At 30.7% G+C, this 23,432-nt stretch overlaps 1 protein-coding gene across 1 annotated transcript; it reads right to left on the minus strand.

Annotated features, from left to right (window-relative positions):
* Positions 1-1,469: 1,469 nt before the first annotated feature.
* On the minus strand, positions 1,470-5,484 carry LOC101202920 (LRR receptor-like serine/threonine-protein kinase RPK2). Its single transcript, XM_004143717.3, has one exon. It carries the CDS (start codon positions 5,103-5,105, stop codon positions 1,980-1,982), a length of 3,126 nt encoding a protein of 1,041 aa, XP_004143765.1. The 5' UTR covers positions 5,106-5,484; the 3' UTR covers positions 1,470-1,979.
* Positions 5,485-23,432: the final 17,948 nt, after the last annotated feature.

Below are 23,432 nucleotides of genomic sequence, written 5' to 3' on the forward strand. Positions count from 1 at the left end.
TAGGAACTCATAATTTGGTCTTCATTGTAGATGAAAATTTAAACTTTTGTTTTAATATTTTCATATTATTATCTTTTTTAATTCAAAGAAATCTTCGATCTCAGACCAAAATTGTTCTAATAATTATTTTTTAAAAAAAATTATTTAAAATTATTCAAAATATTTAGAAATATGGAAAAATTTTACTTTTATGTCAAAAATTATAAAATCACACAAAAGGATCGCATTGTCTTTCATAGTAATTACTACTTTTGTTTAGTTAAATCCTTTAATTTTTTGTATTTTCTCTACACAAAATTATTTTTTAAGAATGTCAATTCTTTCAAGAATTTATTTTCTTTCTTCTTTCACACGTGCATCTCATATGTACATTAGAATAATCAATGCACTAAATCGATTTGTGTAATCAACTCCACCATGAAAATAAATGCATCCAATTAATATCTATTGCATCATATCTAAAAGAGTCGCATTCCGTTAACATCAATTACACTTATTTAACATTTAACCTGAGGCTATATGTTTTAAATATATGGACTTATTCTGTGAACTAAAAGTTGGAAAGTCTTCTTCACTATCTTTCAAATGAACGCCACCCAAAAATCACAACATTGGACGAAAGACAATACGTAAATTTATGAAGTCCAATACGTAAATTTATGAAAAGTAAAGGATAAAAGAAGCATATAAAGATTCTTCCCACATAGTCATATATATATATATATAGTTAACTTTATATTTGGATAGATTGAAGAAGGATGATACTTCTCTTATGCATACTTGCACATTAATAGGTTAAATGATATACTTTCAAGATTTTACTGTTGATCTTATAAGTTCTATTATTTGCTATCCATTAACACTTTTGGGTATAGGTTTTGAAAACATATTTATAAAGATCATTAGTGTTATTATTTTAACTAATTCATATACTAAATTTAAAATTTATTGATAAGATTGTGAAGTTAGTATTTGTTAATAAGTGAGTGTTGGAAAGCAGCTGGTGAAAAATTAAAATCAATGAGTGGGACATCTTTTTTCTTTATAGTATTTATGCTTTTTAAATGTGGAAATTGAATGGTATGAACGTTAAGACTTACATTTGAATTTTCATCTTTTAAGTTTTGAATTTTAATGAAATATTTTAGGGTTGTGGTTTCAAAAGTTAAATGTTGCTCACTTGATGCACCACTTTATGTGATTTGTGATTTGTGATTTGTTAGCTGAAATGTCATTATGTATTGGAATTCTACTATCCTTATCCCCACAAAAACGGAAGCAACTTAATCAAACACTGTTTTTCTTTTTGAAACTTTTCACACTCACTCATCATTTACTCAAAGAAAACAGCCAGATATGATATGATGATGCACTTTTTACTATTTCTCACAAAAACAAAAGCATCTACTGGATTCCTAATGCCTACAGATACTCCAAATTTAGCATTAACTTTTTCATACAAAACCCAATAACACAGAAAAGCATTTTGATTATATGCACACTTGTAGGTCCCTTCCTTAATCCTTTGTATGTAAAACAATAATTAAATAACACCAAAGTGGGACAAAACAATCAAAAACTTACATAACAAACTTATAATTCTAACTCATAATGCCTTTCAACTTCAGCGTTTACTCTTTCAAATCACTACAAATAAAACCTTACAATTAAGTTTGAGCTTTGGTTACAATGATTTCAACTTGGAGGTATAATCATACTAAATGCTATATAGTCATTTAATCAAGGGTGATTTTTTTGCAGTTTTCTCATGGCTAATACTAGAAAGTGTGCTCAGGGTTAGTAGTTTTTCTATATTTTAGGATTAATTATAAAACTAAGGAGAGAAAGTTCCATTGAAGGTAGAGATTTGAGAAATGAACCTGGGAGAAAAAAGAATTCATCTCATTATGTACGATTGGTTATATTGTAGGCAATGTTGAGTCAGCAGCCAGTTTGAAGGGTCAGTGATCCAAAAGAATTTACAACTGTTTCAGTGTCTCCACGACTTGCTTCATTGACGGTCGAAGTGCCAGAGTTTCAACTGTGCAATTAGACGCAAGTTTTAACATTCCAAGTAAGTGTTCCTTAGGTCCCATTTCTCGAAGTTCAGGAGTGAAAAGCTCAGAAGAACGACCTTCCTTGATCAGCATATTTGCCCATGTAACAATGTTAAATCCATTCCCAAAGTCGGAAAAGGATCGATCAAGGGATCTTTTTCCAGAAAGCAACTCTAGTAGCACAACTCCAAAGCTATAAACATCGGCTTTATCCGAGACCCGACATGTTGTAGCATATTCTGGTGCAACATATCCAAATGTTCCTGCCACATCTGTTGTGGCATGAGTCTCTGAAACCTCAAGAAGCCTTGCTAACCCAAAATCCGATATGTAGGTGTTGTGGTCTTCATCAAGCAGGATGTTACTAGGTTTGATATCTCTATGAACAATCCTAGGATCACAGGAGTAATGAAGGTATGCAAGAGCTCTCGCTATGTCCAAAGCGATCTTGTGGATAACCGAGTGCTTGACATGTTTGCAAGATTTTTCATGGATGAAAGTCTCAAGGTTCCCACCAGAAAGATAGTTGTAAACTAAGAACATTTCAGCCTCTCCGACGTAGTACCCGAGAAGAGTTACGAGGTTTTTGTGTCGTATTCTTCCTAATGTTCGAATCTCTGCGTCGAATTGTTGAATCCCTCCTTGAAACCTACCAATGGACAATCTCTTTACAGCAACCAGGAAACCTGAGGGCAGTTCAGCTTTGTATGTTGATCCGAAGCCACCTGTACCGATTAGGTAACGAAGGCTGAAATTTTCGGTAGCTCGGACTACATTATCATAATTCAGATCGGAAGGAGCATCTGAGAAAGTAACCACTTGTTTCTTTTTTAACCTATTTTGTTTACCAAGCCTTCTCTTAACAATGATGATGACAGCTATCATTAAGAGTAAGCAAATTAGTGTTGAGGAAGCAGCTACAGCGATTACCATGGACATAAACTTTCTTCGTCTCTTCCACTTCTCAACATCAAGAGGAACTGGAAGTCCAGCAGGGGAATCAGAGTATGAATCTGGGCATGGATGAAGAAACTTATTCCCACCAAAGTAAATGCAGTCAAACGTGTGGTGAAGATGAGGAATGTGGCCAGAAAGGTTGTTAAAAGACACATCTAATTTAGTGAGATGTGAGAGTGCAGAGAAAGATTCTGGTATTTCCCCAGTTAACCTGTTATGATCAAGCAACAGAATCTCAAGTCTCGAAGCATATGACAAGCTGTCCGGGATAAAGCCAGTAAACAAGTTTCGAGAAAGATCTAAACTCAAGAGAGAAGTCAATTGACTAAGTCGAGATGGAATCTCTCCAGTCAAATTGTTTCCCCCCAAAAGCATCCATTTCAAAGTTTGCAAATTCCCCAACTGATCAGGTAAAACTCCACACAATCTATTCCCTCTCAAGTCAAGACGACGAAGCATCTGCAATTCACCAATTCGAGATCCAATCGAGTTATCTAGTTCATTGCTTGCTGCCTCAAACTCAATTAATTGTCGACAATGGAGAAAAAATGCATCAGAAATCTCACCTGATACTAAGTTTGAACTCAAGTTAACCAAAACACCTTTCATATCGTTACAATGCGAGATCAGATCAATGGGAAGTGGTCCATTGAACTTGTTGCTATTAAGAAGCAGTTTGTACGAGAACTTAATGCCATTAGCCAAAAGCTCTTCTCCCACTTTGACTGAAGCTAATGAGCCACTAAACCTATTCCAGCTAAAATCATGAGCAATTAGGAGATTATCATTTAGTCTCGTGAAATCCCAAACAGGAAAATTTAAGTAAGAATTCCAATCGTCTTCCTGATCAGATAACATGGGAATCAAGTTCGTACAAAAACTGTCTTTCTCAAATCTGGGAAGAACACCAGAAATTTTGTTCTGGCTAACATTGAAATACGCCATACATGAAACTCGAAGCTGGGAAGGAAGGTTACCTTGAAGCTTGTTTGAAGATAAATCCAAGTAAGTTAGATTCGCACATTTCCGAATCGATTCGGGTATGGTACCAGTGATATAATTTTGCCCTAAATTAAGAACTTTAAGCGAGCATAAAGAATTCCAATTAGTCGGCAATCTTCCATTAAAATTCCCTCTGGGTGCCCACAAAACTTGTAGACTTGGAAGCAATAACAACCCAGAAGGAATACCTCCATTGAAGGCGTTGAATTCTCCTCTTAAACTATCGTTATCGGGATTGATATCGTTCAAATTCGTTAACACGATCTGTGACAACTTCCGGCAATTACCAAGCTCTTTTGGAATCGAATCAGTAAGGCTATTCCTAGAAACATCAAGAATTCTGAGTTCTGATATTTGGCCGATCTCAGCCGGAATTTTCCCCTCTAATATATTCCCATCGAGTAACAGAGTCCTGAGTTTCCAACATTGTCCAATCTCCGCTGGAATGTTACCAGTCAGAAAATTATGCGAAAGCCTCAAATGATTCAAAGCACCACATCTATTATCAACAACTTGAATATTACCAGATAATTGATTGTACGACAAATCAATTACTTCTAATTTTCCCGAACCAATCAATTTACTCGGAACCCAACCCGAAACCGAGTTATCAGACAAATTAAGCAAGCGGAGAGATGGAAGTGAGCTTATCTGATTCGGAATCTCACCAGAGAAGTTGTTCCCCTGAAGCTCAAGAATCTCTAACGACTGAAGCTTACCAACAGTCCCGGGAATCTCCCCGTACATCAAATTATTGGGAAGCGACAAAACACGAAGCTGAACAAGATTTCCAATCGACGGATTCAACGTCCCAGCCAGAAAAGAACCCTCCGCCAGAACACCACCAATAATACCTCCACTAATATTCAGCGCCACTACTCTATCCGTACCACCATTACCGCAAGTAACACCAAACCAATCGCAGTGAGAAACCGACAAATTCCAACTACGAAGAACATGAGAAGCACCGAAAGAAATGGAGCTTTTAAACATGAGTAGCGACATTGCATCGTCGGAAAGGGCGGCGGCGGTAGGGGAAAAAGAGAAGGAGAGAGAGAAGAAGAAGAACCATGAAAGAGAGGAAGACATGGAGGGAGAGAGGGAGAAAGAAACAAGTCCGGGAAGGAGAGAATATTCCGATGAGGGTAGGTAGGGGCGGAGAGAGGGAAAAAGGGAGTTAGAAATGGTGGAAGATGTGGTTAGGTGGGGGTGTTTGTATTGGAATGGAAGGGAATGATTGATGGAAAATGGAAAAGAAGAAAAGAATTATGGAAATGAAAAAGGGAGAAAATGGAAGAAAGTGTAGAAAGGGAAAAATGGAGTAATTTCAGTGAAACAGAGAAATGAAGGAAGAAGGAAGAAGAAGAAGAAGAAGAAGAAGAAGAAGAAGAAGAAGAAGAAGAAGACAAAAGCAAGCGGCGTAAGGTAAGGATCGAGAACTCTACTCTACGTTGCGCTGTTTATTCACATGCATAATATTATTATTTTTATCACTTTCTCTACAATAATATATATATATATATATATATGATAAATACTTTGGTATATTCTTTTTCTTTTTTGCGTAGAGAGCCGGAATGCAATCAACGTTACAATTAGACCTTTAGGATATCTAACTTTCAAAATGATAAAAACAATCAAGAAAAGAACCATCAAAACTTCAAACAAAAATACCCAAAATGAAATTTGACCTTCATTCTTCTCTCCTTCTCTAACTATATATAAGTTTATTTAATTTAACTACCACTTCATGTAATTTCTCCTAAACTCTAAAAACAGAAACATGAAATTTATACATTTCAATCATAAAAAACACAACTTCTGCTTTTGAGACCTAATATATTTGGACTTCAAAATTAGGCATAATCTGAGGAGGGCTAAACTCCCTTTTTGTTTTGTAATATTAGGGTTTTGTAAAATTTAAATACATTTGTAAATTTTATCCTTGTAAGAGTGGTTGAATTTGATTGAGAAAGCTATTAATATTAGAGAATCAATTAAATTAAAGGTGACAATTTGATCTCATAGTTGAGGTATAACTTCAAAGTTGGTAAGGTTTTGAAGAGGGTGAAAATTTGACACATTTGGTGGTGACTAATTATCATATTGATAGCTACACATCTAAACATATATATATATATTAATTCCTTTGCATCTACCAAAATATATAGATTTTTTCTTGCTACATAATTCAATTAGATTTAAACTATAAAACAAGAATATAGTTATAAATTTTACCATATAGAAGAATGTTTGTTTTTTAAATTTTATCTCTAATATATTTGAGATCAATTAGCATTTTAGCACATATAAATTTCATTCAAACGAGTTGATGATAGTGGTTGGAGCTTAGAGCTATAGTCGAAGGTGGTCACTAGATGCTGATTGTGGACAACAGTGGTTAAAGTTGATCAACTATAAAGATTTTTCAAATCAATTATATAGTTTCTTGTGATCTATTGAACCTAAAAATTATCTATTATATATAACAAAAAATGTGTTTTCTAAAGTTAATTTTAGATTATGAGTACTAAATAATGTAAATTTTAAAAAACCAAAGTTTAAAATATTTTTATTGTATCCAGATTTTGATATTAAAATATTAAAACAACAAATTAATAAGCTATAATTTTAAATAACTGGTAACATTTTCTAATTACAAATACTATATTACTTGAGTTTGGTTCAATTTAACAACTTGTGTTTAGTTAAAGTAAAAATAAATAAAAAAAATAAAAAAGGCTAATTATTGCAACAACTAAAATGTTAAGAAACTCAAATGTTTAAGGTTTTATTTGAAACTTATTTGTTTCTTAAAATTTAAGTCAATAAGAGTAATGATTTTTGAGACCATTGGTCCTCAGATTTTCCTTTTTAGATTGATTGAGTTTGTAGGACACTTGGTTTGTTTAGGATGAATAAAAATGATTATATTGATTTAATGCGATGACAAACACAGATAAAATAAGAGAACAAAAAAACCAAATGATTATGCAATGATCACGTGTAAAAATTCTACCAGAGACTCAAACATGAAAGACAAAATATGTAGACCTCATTAAATAATGATTGTGTTTTTGGGCCTCGTTAGGTAACTATTTTGTTTTTTCTTCCTTGTTATTTAGAAGATTCTACCAATACGAGTTTTTTTCAGCATGTTTTATGCTTTCAACATGGAGGTAAAACTTTGAAGTTTTTGTGATTGAGCTACATCTTTTAGGGATGGTTGATTTCCATAAGTTATGATAAATCTCCCCATCAACAATGTTTATCTCCAAGTGGTTGCTGTTAAAAATAGCATGTTTAATGGAAGCAATCGAGAAGCAGCCATTGGTGTTCAAGTTTCAAAGAGGAATGCCTTTTCCAGGATCGGTTAGAGGGGGAAGAGAGATTTTTAAATCATCCCAAAGAGTCTCTTCCACACTCCTTAGTGGTCTTCTAGGATAAAGATTCTAGTCCGATTTATCAATATTCCACATGTTTGATATAGAATTTTCCTTTTTGGTGGTGAGAGCATACAATCTTGAGTTGTATTGTGAGAGAGGGTTGTGTTCATGCCAGAGACTGTGCCAAAAGGAGAGAGAATCATCCCTTTTTATCTTTCATTTGATAAGTGGAAGGACCCATTCAACTCCTTTGATGATAGATCTCCATGGAGCTTTTGAGCTACTAAATTTGTCTTTAGTAGGAATTTTTTCCATATGTGATTGTTCATACTTTGCGATGATAACACGTTTCCAGAGAGGAATTTTTTACTCACAAAATCTCCTGAGCCACTTACACAAGAGAGCAAAGTTTGTACTAATAGCACTATTCATTCCAAGACCTCCTTTACTGATGGGAGACGTAACAATTGACCATTTGATGAGGTGTATGTTTTTCTTTTTGTATGTGTTTCTCCATAGGAAGTTCCTTCATATTTTTTCAACGTCTTTGTAAACCGAATTGGAGGCTTTGAATACAGAGAAATAATAGTTTGGGATACTGGATAGCGTGACATTTATGAGAGTAATTTTGCCACCTCTAGACAGACTAGCATACTTTCGGCTGCTGATTTTCTTCTGTATTTTTTATGTAGTCTCCGACCAGAAACTTCTAGAGAGAGGTTTTCCTCCCAAAGGCACTCCCAAATATTGAATTGGAAGGAATTTTGTGGATATACCCCATTTTTCTGCAACACAATTTGTTCTTTGTGCATTAGAGTTGATGAAAGATATGATGGATTTGTGGAGGTTTACATTGAGCCCGGAAACCAATTCAAAGAGACGTATAACATTTTTCACGTTGTCGATTGTATCGTCGTCATCTTCCATAAATAGTAAGATGTCATCAACAAAAAGGAGGTGAGTGATATTATCCCCATTAATTCTAAACACCATTGATTTTATTTTGTTTCTCCAAATAGTTGAGAAGAGTGTTGAGATAATCCATGGCAAGGACAAAAATAAAGGGTGAGATGGGATCCCCTTGTCGAATACCCCTGTTAGGTTTAGTTTTTCCTCTACGTTTGCCATTGACAAGGATGGAATACTGAACGCTTGAAACACAAGCTTTAATCCATTTTCGCCATTTTAGGGGGAAGCCTTTTTTCAGTAGCATAAAATCAATGAAGTTCCAGTTTATTTTATCAAACGCTTTCTCAATGTCTAGCATGATCACATACCCTTTGACTTTCTTTATTTTTCAATAATCCACTGCTTCATTTGCAACCAAAATAGCATCAGAGATTTGTCTTCCGCAGACGAAAGCTAATTGATTTTGGGAGAACTATTTTGAACCTTTCTTATATAGAGCAGTAGTAAGGCTAATGGGTCTATAATCAGAAGGGACATAGATAAAATCACAACCCATGGTAAAAGCATTGAATTTCTTCATACTTGATGCTGCTAAGATTTTTGGAGTAGACTCAGATTGCCATTTAACTACATTAAAGTCCCTTCCCATGATCCATCTTGGTAGGTAGATAGATTTAATCTCATCAAGCTCGACCCAAAAATCCCCTATATTTTCTCTCTTAGCCAGCCCATAAACTGCAGTGAGCCACCAATTAGTGTTATTGATGTCATTAGGGTAGGATATTTCAATGGAGATGGAGTAGTTCTTCACAATATGATCAACCACTCTGTATCTCATGTCATCCCACATAATAAGAATCATATCTGAACTACCAACAGCCGGTGAACATCTCATGTCATCCTACATAATAAGAATCATATATGAACTACCAACAGCTGGTGAACAGTGCCATTTAACACTAATTGAACTCCAGAGTGATTTTATGATTTGAGTTGTGATATTTTGTAATTTAGTTTCAACAAGAATCACAAAGTCTAGAATGCAAACAAAAAGCAAACGTTTTATTTGTGCTCTTTTTTAGGGAGAACTTAACCCTCTAGTATTGACATACAACTTTCATGGAGAACTAGTTTGCCCCATTTAATACAGATTCACATCATTAGAAACATCATTAACATTTATATCATTGTTATCAAATTCAACATTAACATTTGCAGCAAGTTTCAAATTGTTGTTCTTCAGCTATGCCATCAGTTTCTTCTTGAAAGCATCTTCTTCATTTTTCTGTTCTATGTCTTCCATTCTGACTTCTTCCTTGTCACTGATCATCATGGGACCAACACTATCCTTGACGATATCAAATTGAGTTGGTGAGGGAGCGTGGCTCATTGGGGAGAAAATTGATGGGCTTGAGATAGCCACGTCGGTGATGGGTGGGAGTGAGCCCAAATCAATTGAGAGATTAATTCCTGACATGTCAAGGATCTCAGTCTTAGTTTGTACCTTATTTCCACGGTCCTTTTCTGGGCTTTTTAGCTGGGCCCATTGGCTTTTGTGGATTCTTTACTCGGTAAATTTGTTTTCCCTTTTTCTTCAAATTGTCTAGGCTTCTCGGGCAAACTTTTTGAGTGTTCTCAACTGAGCTCCTAATTCTTATGGACTTGAGGGGCACCCTTCTTGGGTCAAAGAAATAAATTTTATTCTTTGGGGAAGTAAATGAAACTTTCCTTTTTGAATTGATGTAAGACCGTTGCTTTGAAGTTTCCCCCTTGTATAACTTCTTCTCCTTTTTTCTTTCAAAGGGAGTCTTAGTCTTATCATTTGAGTTGCTCTGACTTCTCCCACTACTGTCACTGTTGCCGTCATAATTTAAATTTCTCATCATTATATCCAATTTTTTAATTATATTTGGGCTGGAACTATTCCGATGAGCTTTTTTTTGCCTGCCTTCTTCTTTAGTGCTTTCTGGTGAAGTCTAGCTTGCATGTACTGCTACATTTTCAATAAACTGATACTGTTCACAATCTGGTTTGAATTCATCAAAGTTTTTTGCTGCTTCACTAGTGAAAGTGCCATGGATTTTTGGGTTTCTTTCCTTGATCCATTTTCCTTCAGCTTGGACAATGGTCTGTATTGTGAAATGGTTGCCTTCTTCATCACCCACTCTGTATCTCTGGTTATTCTAGCAACTTCCACAAAACCACCACAAACTTCTCCAATTTGATAAAAAGACGAGTAATTCCATGCATGTAGGGGAATACCTTTGAATTTGACCCAACCGACATAGCTCGACAGGACCTTTGGTGTAGCATGTTTGCTTATGTTCCATGCCTCAAATTTGACATAGAATTTCCCTATCGTTGTCCATCCTCTGTTCTTACATAATAGGTTTACCATATTTTTTTCTTCAAGAAAAACCATAGCCTTTTCTGCATGAAAGAGTTTATAGGTAATATTTAGATGATCCAGCTGTTCTTGGAGTTTCTCCATGATTTTCTTCCAGTCGTCATGAAAGCATCTCTTTGTGATCACTTCAGTCTTGCTCCAGTCAAAAGTTTCAAATTTCCTTGCAGTTGTATCTTCCTTCTTCTTTTCTTTTGTGTCAGCATTGTATGAATTAGGAGAGTCAGAGTTGGATAGGCTACCTTTAGTCAACACTTCAACATATGTGTGACGAGGGTTATCAAAATCAGTTGATGAACTATAAGAGTAAGCTTTTGGACCCCTGACACTTGGATTTGTCTGTGGGCTTCTTTTTTGGGGTGCTTCCTTCCTTAGTGACAACACTTCTGTGAACTGGGCCCAACCTTGTTTGTCTCTTCCTTCAATGACCAATATACAACATTTTCGACCTTTGTCGTCTACTCGAAAAAATTCAGCTAGATATCCTTTTCTATTGTGTGTCTTTTGGACCCACAAGCAGTAGTCGCCAAATCCTTTTTTCAAGAAGAACCTTGTCGTTCTAGGCATTTTCAGCAGTGTGTTGAAAGTGGTCTTTAGCCAATCTAAAGATTCTAGCGTGGCAATAATGGAAAAGGATTTATAGGGTCCCATTTATGTTATGAGAATTTTCAGCTCTCTTGACCGATTGTCAACAGTAAGCACAAAATCCTTATTTTCAATGGAGCAAGAACGGGGGAGTTGTCACAGGAGAGCCATTTTGTTTTGAAGATAGCACAACAGATGGGTATAGTGATAAAGAAAGTAAAGAGAAGGAAGAGTTGATGTACCTTTATGAGATAGTAAGTAGATTTGTCTGGGGGGAAGAAAGATCTGATGAAGTAAATGCAGTAATTATGCTAAAATCTTACAAAAGAAGTTCAACAGGCGTTAAAGGTGGTGCTATATTTCTAGGGGATCGTAAACGGCGGTGCAATGGCCAAGGAGTTTTAGAGAGAGTGTCATTTCATATTTGTGAGTTACTTATTAAGTTTTTCTTAATTATGCTTTTAAGTTCTCAAGTACTCTGAATGTCTCTCATTCATATGTGAAATTGATTCATTCATGTTCATTTCCTAAATTGTCACAATGTTATAATTTTAGACAAACACTTGAATTTTAATTTTATCCAAATTATATTTAAAAAAGAAGCTTTTACGACAAAACTTAAATATGGTAGAAAATGAATAAAAAAGAAATAAAATCAAATTTATAATAGGCCATAATATTTCATTATGTTCTCAATAGGAACGTAGGATTGATTTTTGTTGTTAACGTCAGCATTCTCTGTGATGACGTGTGAAAGTGATGTTATGGAGTAGGGTTTGGTTTAGGTATCTTTTTTTTCTTTTTAAAATCTAACTTTTGTTAATAAAAAATTGCTTTAATTAAGTTTATCAATTAATTTCTAAGGAATAATATTATTATATACTAACTACTTACTAACTAGTTCAACTCGTAGTTAAAAAAGGAAAAAAAATTAACATAGAAAACTGCACATTTCTTAAACAATAATAAGAAGAAGACATAGAAACTTGACCCAATACAAATGCACATGAAATACCAAAGTTTTGAAATTACATTTGTAAATAAGCATCCACATTTCTATTGAAGTTTCTATGTAAAGTTTGATGCAATCATTTTAATAATATATTCTAAAAGTACGACCTTTTTCATAAATGAAAAGTCACACGATTAACTTTATCCTACCTACACATTAACTAAGCCTTATATACAAAGGGTCGCCAAATAAAGAATGAATAAAAGAATCGAAGGTGGTTAGTCAAACATAAAGAAAGGTTTGATCAGTGTCTGTTTGAGAAAAATCTAAATCGACGACATTTTCTAAAGATCTCAAAAGTTTAAATCGATCTAAATCAACCAATTGACCGACCGTGTTTGTACTTTTTCTAGGTCAGGATCAAGTTGAACATTTTCTAAATTGGGCCATAGTTGGTTCAGTGTGAATTTGTTTGGAAAATCGACTCCAACCAACCGATATTCATCCTACCTAGCTAGCAATTGAAATTAAGAGAATAACCCTTTGAATATGTGAACCCCTACATTCTTAATCACTAAAATGACTCTCAAACTAATATGATTTTAATTCTAAAGATTGGGTTAGACACTAATTACCTTTAGATCACAATATCTTGAAACAATAACACACAAGCTCTTTGCCGTAAGATTCAAACACTCACAGATAGGACGATTAATCAGCTAATTAAAAAACAAACACAAACACTAAAATTTAAGGCATCATTAAAAGAAAAATCCTTTAAACAACCTAATAGCTAATATATTTCTAGAAATCTAGAATGATATGTTTTAGTTTGAAATTGAAGCATGATTCCAAGGTGAAAAATGCTTATAAAAATTATATAGATATATTAATATTTCTTGAATATACAATATAATTTAACAAACATAAAAAATCAGAAACAATAGCTTAGCTCCTATTAGAATAATAAGATTTTATATATATATATATATATATAAAAGTCAAGTTAAATGAGTTATAGCTTGCACAAACTTTTAGAATAACAACATTATGTATTACAAATAAAACAATTTAAAAGCACCTATAAGAAAAGATTAAAAAGTAGATTATGCAAGATAATATGTACGAAGTTTCATACGAAGTGAATTGAGAATTAGATAGCAAATGAGGAGGAACTCTTTGATAACGATATATCTTAGAATGACAACCACATGGGTCGACCAACGGTAAAAAAGGAGACATAATCTTAATAACTAACTAAAAGATCTCATGTATTCAATCCATGATCGCAAAAAAAAAAAAAAATGTCTTCATCACCTAGGAATTAATTTCTTAGGGGTGTTTGGAGGAAGGAAAGAAAAAGACTATATACTCCTTCCCATATTTCCAAACAAAGATTAATTAGGGAGAAATGAATAAATTTATTCTCCCTTAATCGTCCTCTTTCTTAAATAAATACAATCCCATTAAACTTTTCTCTTTTATCAAAATATAAATGCATTTTTCTTAATAATTATATTTTAACAAATATAATTATCTTTTCATTTTTCATAACAATTTTATATATATATCCACATATACATATAATTATCAAAATTTCTAACAAAATTTTACTTTTAAATTTAATTAAATAAACCTCCAAAATTATTTAATTACATTCAAATTTAACAACACTACAAATTAAATTTACTGATTAATTAAATATTCAACACACAAGTATTTCAAGTATTTAATTAATTTTAATCGCACAAAACTACAAATATTTATTCAATTCAATGATAGTCTGTTAGTTTCAACTGCATGAACCATTTTTATTTTGGTTTTCATTGTTTTTTATTATTATTAGTGTTTTGCATTATCCTGATGTACGACGTAATTGACATCATCATTTAATTGCATTCCAAATAAAAAAAAATTCATATTTCATTTCGTCTCAATGCTATTATGTTCATTCTCATTTGTTTAAATCGATTGTTAACGATATGAAATTTCCCAATACTGCACTTACAACATCAATTTTAGAAAATTGATATAACTTCTTTCACACGTAACGCATCAATTAATTTATTGGAACGAAAAGTTTGCGTACAAAACGTTTAAAATTGACATTGTATTAAAAAACTAATGGAACATGTTTTTCAACAAAAAATATAAATTTCGGTAAATTAACAATATGAATATTTGTGTATTGGATTTACTATACAATTTTTCTAAAAAAAAATACAAGAGTATGAATTAAAAAAAAAACAAATAATAAACTTTTTTTTCATAATCCTTTCCACTTTGAAAATGCAACAAAAAAGAAAGAAAAAAAGAGTATATTTTTTAATGTATTAGACTTACCGATCAAATTGAACTACAAATTAAAGACCAATGAAAAAATAAATAATACATTTTCTTTGTGAATTGGATTTACGGTACAAATTTTAAAACCATATTTTACACAAAGCAAAAAAAAAAAAATTAATACAATTTTTTTTGTTTATTAGATTTAATATAAAAAAAGGAAAAAAACTACTATACAAAGAAAAAAAAAACTTCACTTTTGAAAGTATATTAGGTCTACGTTACAAGCAAAAAAACATATTTATACAAAATAACAAAAAAAAATTAATACAAACTTTTGCTATATTTGGATTACGGTACAACTTTATTTTGTACTGGTTCAAAAAATATTAGCACATTTTTCATTTTGTACCGATTCAAAGAAAAAGAAGAATTTCATATTCATAAAAAAAGAATTAGTTTTTTTGATACAATTTTTTTTACACAAATTAAAAAAATACAATTTTTTAATCATATTTCTTCCTCAAAAATTATAAATAATATTTATTCATTTCCTTCCATTTTTCTTTCCTTCCTCCAAACTCCCTCGTACAAATTATTTGGACACTCAAATGTTATAGAATTGTCGAGATGTACAAAACGATCCAAATATTCACAAATATATATATATAAAAAAAGTCTTCAAATTAGCTCAAGCATCAGAATAAGCTAAAAGAATTAAATACATGTTGTTAACGATATATCGTACTATTTTTCTCTCTAAATTATATATTATTGTGTGGATGAATTAAAAATGATAAAGTTGATATTAAATTTAGAAGAGATATAAATGATACACGAGTTGTAATAAAATAAGTTTGGATATATTATTTAATTTTTCTTTGATATTAAAAAAGGTCCGGAAGAAATCTCAAACTCCAAAACATGAAAACACAGTTCCCAACCAATAAGTTTTTGCTTTTAACTTGAATATGGGTTGAAGAAAAGACATAATATACATGAATCTCAATTTTGATGAACTAACAAAACAATCATTTTGGTAAATTTAAAAAAGAAAAAAGATTATTTGAGTATATTGTATAGGAAGTAAAATTGTTTAAAGTAGGCAATTTTTTTGATATTATGATAATGATGGTAGGAGATGATTGTATGATAATCACTTGTGGGTGTTGTCCTTTTATGTGAAGTGCAATCGATAGGCTTTAGAGAAATAGAGATATCACATCAAGGAACAAGGAGGCAGGAATCCAGCTGAATGTCTGTCAAATGTCACTACTGATCTCACTTTCTCACTCTTTTTTTTTACATATTATTTATATTTGAAGTATATATATATATATATATTAAAATGGAATTATGGGTTTTCGTAAAATCATTTCAACGATAATAATCAAAATTGATCGATCTTCATTTGATCAATTTCATCTATTTGAAACACATGTCAACTTTAAATTAGTCTCAAATTCAATTATTTATATTTTTTGTTATTAATTTGACAAATGATGCGACAATTTGTGGTTGGTCAAAACTTTCTTATTTAATATATATTTACTTATTTATTTGATTCTTTTGTTTTTTTTTTGTTTTTGAGAAAATTCATCAAAATTGATATTTTATTTATACTTTTATCAACGTTTTCACAATCTATTTGTTTTAAACCTTCATTGTTTTTGAATTTTAAATAACAAAACTCTTAAAAAATATTTACTAATATAAAAAAAGTAACACAATTTAACTTTGTCGATTTTGGTTGATTTGGAATTTAAAAATAAAGCTTCTTTATTCTTTTAATAAAGAAATATTTTTTATTTCTAATATTTACATTAAAGTCCGAGTGATCCATGAATCCAAATGCATTGAAAGAAAGTTTAATATATAGTAAACATTTTCTGTTTTACAACTAGTACCATTTCATAAAGTTAAAAGAAAATACCAAGCTTAGAGGCAAAGGAAGACCCACATTAAGTTAATTACCATATGAACAAACGCTACTAAACTTTCACAAAATCTTTATAATTTTAAAGAGACAAAATAACTAAAATAAAACTCCAACGATAGAGACATTTTCTAACCTATACACTCATCCTTGCTCGATTGAAACTAATGTAATTATAATTATACCATAATTTACATAAAATATTAGAGAAACAACAACTACAAAAAGAGGAGGATGAACTTCTACTTTTCTAAACTTAGGTCTAAGATTGGAAGAGAAAGAACGAATGGTGCTACCAAAAAGATATTGTTAGTGAGTAATATAAATTCAGCTTTAGAAATTAAAGTGTATATATTTTTTTTTTTTTTTTTGCTAATGAATATATTTATGCCACATGAACAACTTTAAAAATATATATAGTTAATATTTAAACCACATCTACATGAAAATAATAATAATAATAATAACTATAACAATTCTACATAAGTAAAAGCTAATGGCATGGACCAAAAGCGTTAAAAGTTGGGATAAAACAAGAGACTATGTCAAAACCTCAATGATCAATTCATTGGTGTTTTCTCTATTTTCAAGTGCTTTTAAGTTAGAGGAATTTTCAAGCATTTATTAATTATCATAGAAACTTTTGCGAAAAGTATGTTTAATGAAATTGTCCTTTTTTTAGTTAAGAAAAATATTAATCAGCCAAAATTATGAACTGAAGATAATTCATGATGAATAGGTTTAATTTCACAAAAGTTAAAGATAGTTCCCAAAAGTCAAAAAGATCAAAAAAATCTTTGAACATCTTAACCTATTTCTCCATGCCTTTTGTCAAATAGTTTTGATTAAAATTTTGAAATTTATAAAGAGAATAAAAATGGTACAAAAATTTAACTAAAACATCAAGGTCATTTGATGGTTATTATACATCTTGAATGGTTGTCCTTTTTCTTAGAATTAGGTTTGTCATCCACTTATTTTATTTTTCAAATAAAAGACGTGTTATGGATGAGTAAAGTTACAAATCTACTATTTTCTCGAGAATTTTGAATCATTGGTACAAAACCCGAGAAAAAAGAAAAAGATAATAGAAAATGAGAAGGGTCGGAATCACACATACAATCTAATTCTAATGTGCTATTACCACATTTAGCATCCCAATTCATATTTGACTTTTTCATTTTTTGAAAAAGAACTTTAATTTCTTCCCCCTTGTAAATTTCAAGTTCTTATCCTTTTTCTATTCCTTTTCAATCTTCCCCATTCACCCAATCTTACCCTAAATTCAATAGTTGAAGTTTCAAAATAAACCAATATGCATGCATGAATAATAATCCTCCTACCCAAATAGAACTTGATTAAGAAAGAATTTTCTCGTGTTATATTTCAATATATTTAAGATGAATAATACAAATAATCATTTAGATAGTGGGCAAACAAAATCTCTAACATATTTGTAAGTAGAGAAAATTAAATAAGGAACTAATTAGTTGCAAGAGAAAATATTAAGTGTGAGAATAAGTTGATGAACCAATTTGAATGGGGAATGTTAGCAACCACTCTTGAGACATTCAAAAACAGAAATTCAACAACTTAGTCTTCCCTTCTTCCTTGATCTCCAAAGACACTAAGAAGGTATATATATTTGGTATATACAACATTAAGCGTTTGATGTTTCTAAAAAATAAACTATAGTATAATTGATAAGTGCATAAACAAAATAAATTGTGTAATATTATCGTCTTATGCATGGCAGTGATATATGCTATACATATTTATAGTTTCTATTATATTTGTAAACAAATACAAATTAATTATGGTATATGTGTTGTATATATTTACGATCTCAACCTATAAAGGTGGCAAGTTTTAGCTACAAATATATGAGAAAATAAACAAGGAATCCATTAGTTAACATTATTTTGCATTAAGTGAATGTAAACTAAAATTGACAAAGATTGAAAATTATATCAATAGGGAAAGAATTAAATATCAACAGATAATGTATTGATGACATTTTTTTAAAAATACTTGTACAATTAATAAGTAAAAAAAATGTACAAGAATTCATATATGCATGTCAAAAAAATTGATAAACTAATTACAAAATATTGCAAAAAAAATTCAAATGAACTATATACCATTTGATATTTAGCATTCGAGAACTTGAAACCATCAAGTTTCAAGACGACTAAACGACTAAAGTGCTTCAGTATTTGACTCTTGATAGCTTAAATCTTTAGAACTTCATCACTTTGCCTTCAATTCTCCTCCTCCAAATGAAAGGGAAAATCATTTATTTAAAGATGGTTCTTATGGGTTTTAAGTGGCCTTGAGTCCAATTGTCTGATGGGCTTGAACTCGGACTTGAACTCAATGTCTCTTTGATCCAAATTTCTACGATGAACTTAAATTGGGATAGACATAAGTCATTGAGGTGATAAGAAGAATGACAAATTATGAGGTTTACTTTGGATAAATAATAAAATTATTTTTAAATTGTTAGAATAGCAAAATAGAAAAATTTGAAGAAAAAAATAGACGTAGCAATGTCTTAAATGCCCATCCTATGTGAAAAACTTGAAACTAAATACAATTGTTCAATAAACCCCAAATACTCTATAATTAAATAAAACATCCCACACATGTTTAAAACATATGAAAAATCTAATTTCCTCCCAAAAACTAAAAAATAACACATATCAACATAGAAGCTCTACCTAAGCTCTGCAAACGTTCCACATCTCCTTCAAATCGTGCAAGCATTGAAAACTTTCCATTATTTTCACGTTTTGAAATCCTAGAAAATTTTGAAAGGTCTTCCGTCCGCTTGAGTTCCACACCTCCAAACTCGTTCGTTTGCTATCTTCAGCGTTTGTTCCACCGAAAACCTTCAACTTCTTCATACATGCCCTAGCATTTTCGTTCGTTTGCTCCACTTCTTCATATGTGCCCTAACTACATCCCTTAACTTTGTTGGCTTGAAATTCTTCCATTCCACCTAGCATTTCCATTTGTTAGCTCCATTGAAAAGGATTTTTTATTGCATTCGTCCCCTTTCTTCTCTCCCGTGAACAGGTGAGCTTCTTCAATGAATTTTTTTCCTCCATATTTCTTCTTTCTGTTCGTTTGCGCTCTGATTGTTGTTTTTGTTTGTTTTCTTCCTATTTCTTCTTTATGTTCAATGAATTTTTTTCTTCCAATTATACTTCTTCATCCAGGCATGCACAACAATGTTAATTGGAAATTGTTTAGTTTTTTAAAAGTTTCCATTGAAGGTGTGAAAAAGAAAAGTAAATTGAATGATATTTTTTTCTTATTAATTATAGGCTATATAGATAGATAGGTTTAAGAATATTTTTATTTTTTATGTGTTTATTTAATTATCGTTTAAAATTATATTAACAAAATATCAAGATAAGCCCTTCAATTTAGGAACAACAAACAAGATTTGATTTGTATTGTTTTTTCTTTTTAAATAACGTTTATTATAGCAAATTTAAAGATTAAAAGGAGAAGGGTGAAGGAAGAACAAGAACCATTGACAGGTTACGATCTACTGGAGGATTCAAAATCTTTCAAGTTCTTCCAACGAGGTAGTAATGTATATTTTTTCAATTATAAACAAGTTGTAAATTCTTTAACTTATTGTATGACTAATTACAAGGGAGACCAGAATATATGATGGCCAAGGGATCAAGAAGCAAGCACGAAAATTCAAAAAACATAAGAAAACAAGGGAGGAACGAACCTCCAAGGGAAGATCCTGCTCTACAGAAAAAGCAAAGAATAAAAAGGCTGGTAAAATGTCTTATTAACATTTCTTTTCAAATTAATACAATTACGTTTTTAATGTTGTGGCCTGTGTAGGTTTCTAAAATGCAAATTATGAGAAGGAAACATGAAGAAGATAAAGAAGAAGAGATTGAAGAAAAGGGATGTCTGGTATATTGTTGTACTTCAATTCATAAAATATACCATATTGTCTAAATTCATAATATAACCTTAGCACATGAAAATAATGAAAGTGAAGAAGACCAGCAAAGAGAGGAAGATAAAGACGGAGAAGGCAAGCAAAGACAACAATAAATGAAGAATCCAGTTCATCCACAAAAGAGACAAGAGAACAAAATGAGGGATCCATGGATAATAAAAGGAGTAAAAAGAGTACAAAAAAGGAAAAGAAGGAAACAATATATGAAATTCGATAACTGCAACCATACCATTTTTATGGATTTTCTCTATAACGGCAACATTTTTAGAACATAGGTGAAGACTACTAAGAAGGAAACAAAGGAAAAAGAAGATAGAAGACGAAAAGGGAACACCGATGAAATAAGAAAAGACTGAATTTATGAATTTATATGATATGGTGGTAATTACACTGTATTTGTGATACAATCCATCCTATAATGGTATGAAGCTAGTCTAATTGAATTAGAGGGTATTTGTATTATGTTTTGAAGTGTGATGCATTATCAATTATGATACTCTAAACTATGTGTAGATTTAGACTATAAATACACATTTGTCAGGTCTGTTGTATATGATGCAATCGATTATATATGCCACACCATTTTCTTTCTTTTGGATTGTTTTTCATATATTTCACGTAATTTAATAATTTTTTTATATATTGAAAGTTAATTTGTAAATTTTTTTTATATATACTTATTATATTTAATCAACTTTGCATTGATTTACATATATCGAAAGTTAATTTGTAAAATCTTACCGTGGCTGAAATTTTTTTTATTTAAATAAATCATTATATTACCTTTGAATATTTAACACAATATTATATAACAATGTATTGTGTGCATATTTTACATTGTATCTTAATTTTGTAATAAATTTTACATTGTGAAAGTACAAATTTATATCAAAGAAAAAGAAGAGACTGAATGAGGATAGAACAAGGATTAAAGAAAATAAATAAATAAATAAAACTTTAAGGAAGAAAAAAATAAGTGGAGAGAGAGAAAATAGAGAGAACTTCAAATAGATCACTAAGAGACTGAATGAGATATATATATACTTTATAGTATATCATATACTTTATAATATATCATATATTATGTCTATCATACTTGTAGCTACACTTTGTAATATTTAAAACATATGACGATATTATTTAAAAAGTCAAAATGGAGAAGAAAGGAGGGGAAAACAAATATGCAAAGATGTCTATAAGATAGAGATTTTATAATGAATAACCTTTTTCGCATAAAATAATAAATATATAGAAATTTCTTAAACAATTTGTAAATCTAGCAAATTTTGTATTCTTTTTTAAATTATTCCAAAATTACCCTTGTTTTAAAAGAAATCTCCACAATTTTCTCTTTCTCCACAATTTTTTCTCATTCTCCACAATTTTCTCCATTTTTCATCTTCAAAGTCGTTTTTTTCATTCTCCATATTCACCGTCTTTTTCTCCCTTTCCATCTTTACCATTGTTTCTTCTCCATCTTCTTTGTGATTTCTCATATTTTAAGATCATTTCTTCTCTTCACGATTTTCTTTCATCTCAGTTTGATATTTTTTTAGATGTGATTCTTCCCTAAAATTTTACTTCATCCAATTTTTACAATTTGATTTAATTTCATCACTTGATTTTGGTCAATTCAATTGATTTTACCAATATTTTATATTTAAAAATGTGTTTAATTTCACTTGTATTGTACTTTATTAGTTTGAGGATTCATAGAAATTGAGCATATTAAGAATTTTTCTATCACTTCTGTCGCGATGTGATCGTTACGCGGAGCGGTCGACCTCCCGTTTATTTAATTTTAATAAATAGTTTTGGAGTCGCCACCAACCATATTAGAAAAAAAAAAAAATGGTCTGCGTACATTCGAGATTTAAGTTCGGGAGTCAGTTGTGTGTAGGGAAGGTGTTAGCACTCTACGACACCCAAAAAATGGTTACCCAATTTTATCTTTTAAATTAAATTATAGAGGTTCACAAAACAAAGTTTTTATTTAGGTTTTGTTTAAATGTCCCATGTTTATCAATTCATGTCGAAGAAAGTAAAACCTAAGCATGAATTGATGATTACAGGTGGCATAGGAGCCATTAGAAAAATTAAGTTTATTTTTGTTTTAAAAGATTTTTATTCACCTTAAGAATATTAAGATACAAAAACTTGATATTTTAATCTCTATCATAGGTGTTTAATGAGAAATTTCATGTATCTAGAATTAATAAATTCATAGAAAACACTACTCAGTCTCATTTAAAATATGAAATATGTTTATTTAAAAATAATCTATTAATTAAATTTTAAACGAAAAAATTTCATGTATTTATGGAATTTAAATTATAAAATTCATAAAAAAACAATACTTTCTCCAATTTATATTTTTATATTTCAATTGGAAAATGAATAATAACAATGAGCAAAACATTATGAAATTTAAAAAATACTTAAAGGGATATGTTGAGATAAAATAAATGCATAAAACAAATACATGATAATGTAAGCAATATGCAAAATGTACAAGATGATTAATTAATACAGAGTGATTCAAAATAATTAATTAATTCAAAACATGTAAAATAATTAATTAATTCAAAAGAATGCAAAATAATTAATTAATTCAAAAGGATCCAAAATAATTAATTAATTTAGAAAGGAGAAAAATAATTAATTAATGCAGAAATAGGCAAATTAATTAGTTATGCCAGACCAAAGTAATAAATAATTAAACGGGTGAAATAATAATTTACTGCATAGTGTCAAAGTAGGTTTAATGCAAGATGCCAATAAATAATCACAGTAGTCAATTGATGTCAAATAATTTTAGTGATTAATTAATTAATACAGAATACAAATAATTTGAATGAGTAATTGACATAAGAGGCCAAATGAGTGCCAAAATAATTTAACAATATGCAAATAATTAGCTCACAATGGAGGATGCCAAAAATTTAAACTGTCAAATACATTGTG

This window comes from Cucumis sativus, chromosome 5 (genome assembly GCF_000004075.3).
Source record: "Cucumis sativus cultivar 9930 chromosome 5, Cucumber_9930_V3, whole genome shotgun sequence".
Lineage (NCBI taxonomy): Eukaryota > Viridiplantae > Streptophyta > Magnoliopsida > Cucurbitales > Cucurbitaceae > Cucumis > Cucumis sativus.

Bases quoted from the DNA above. Each gene is read 5' to 3' on its own strand.
- LOC101202920 (XM_004143717.3), bottom strand. From the start codon at position 5,105: ATGTCTTCCTCTCTTTCATGGTTCTTCTTCTTCTCTCTCTCCTTCTCT.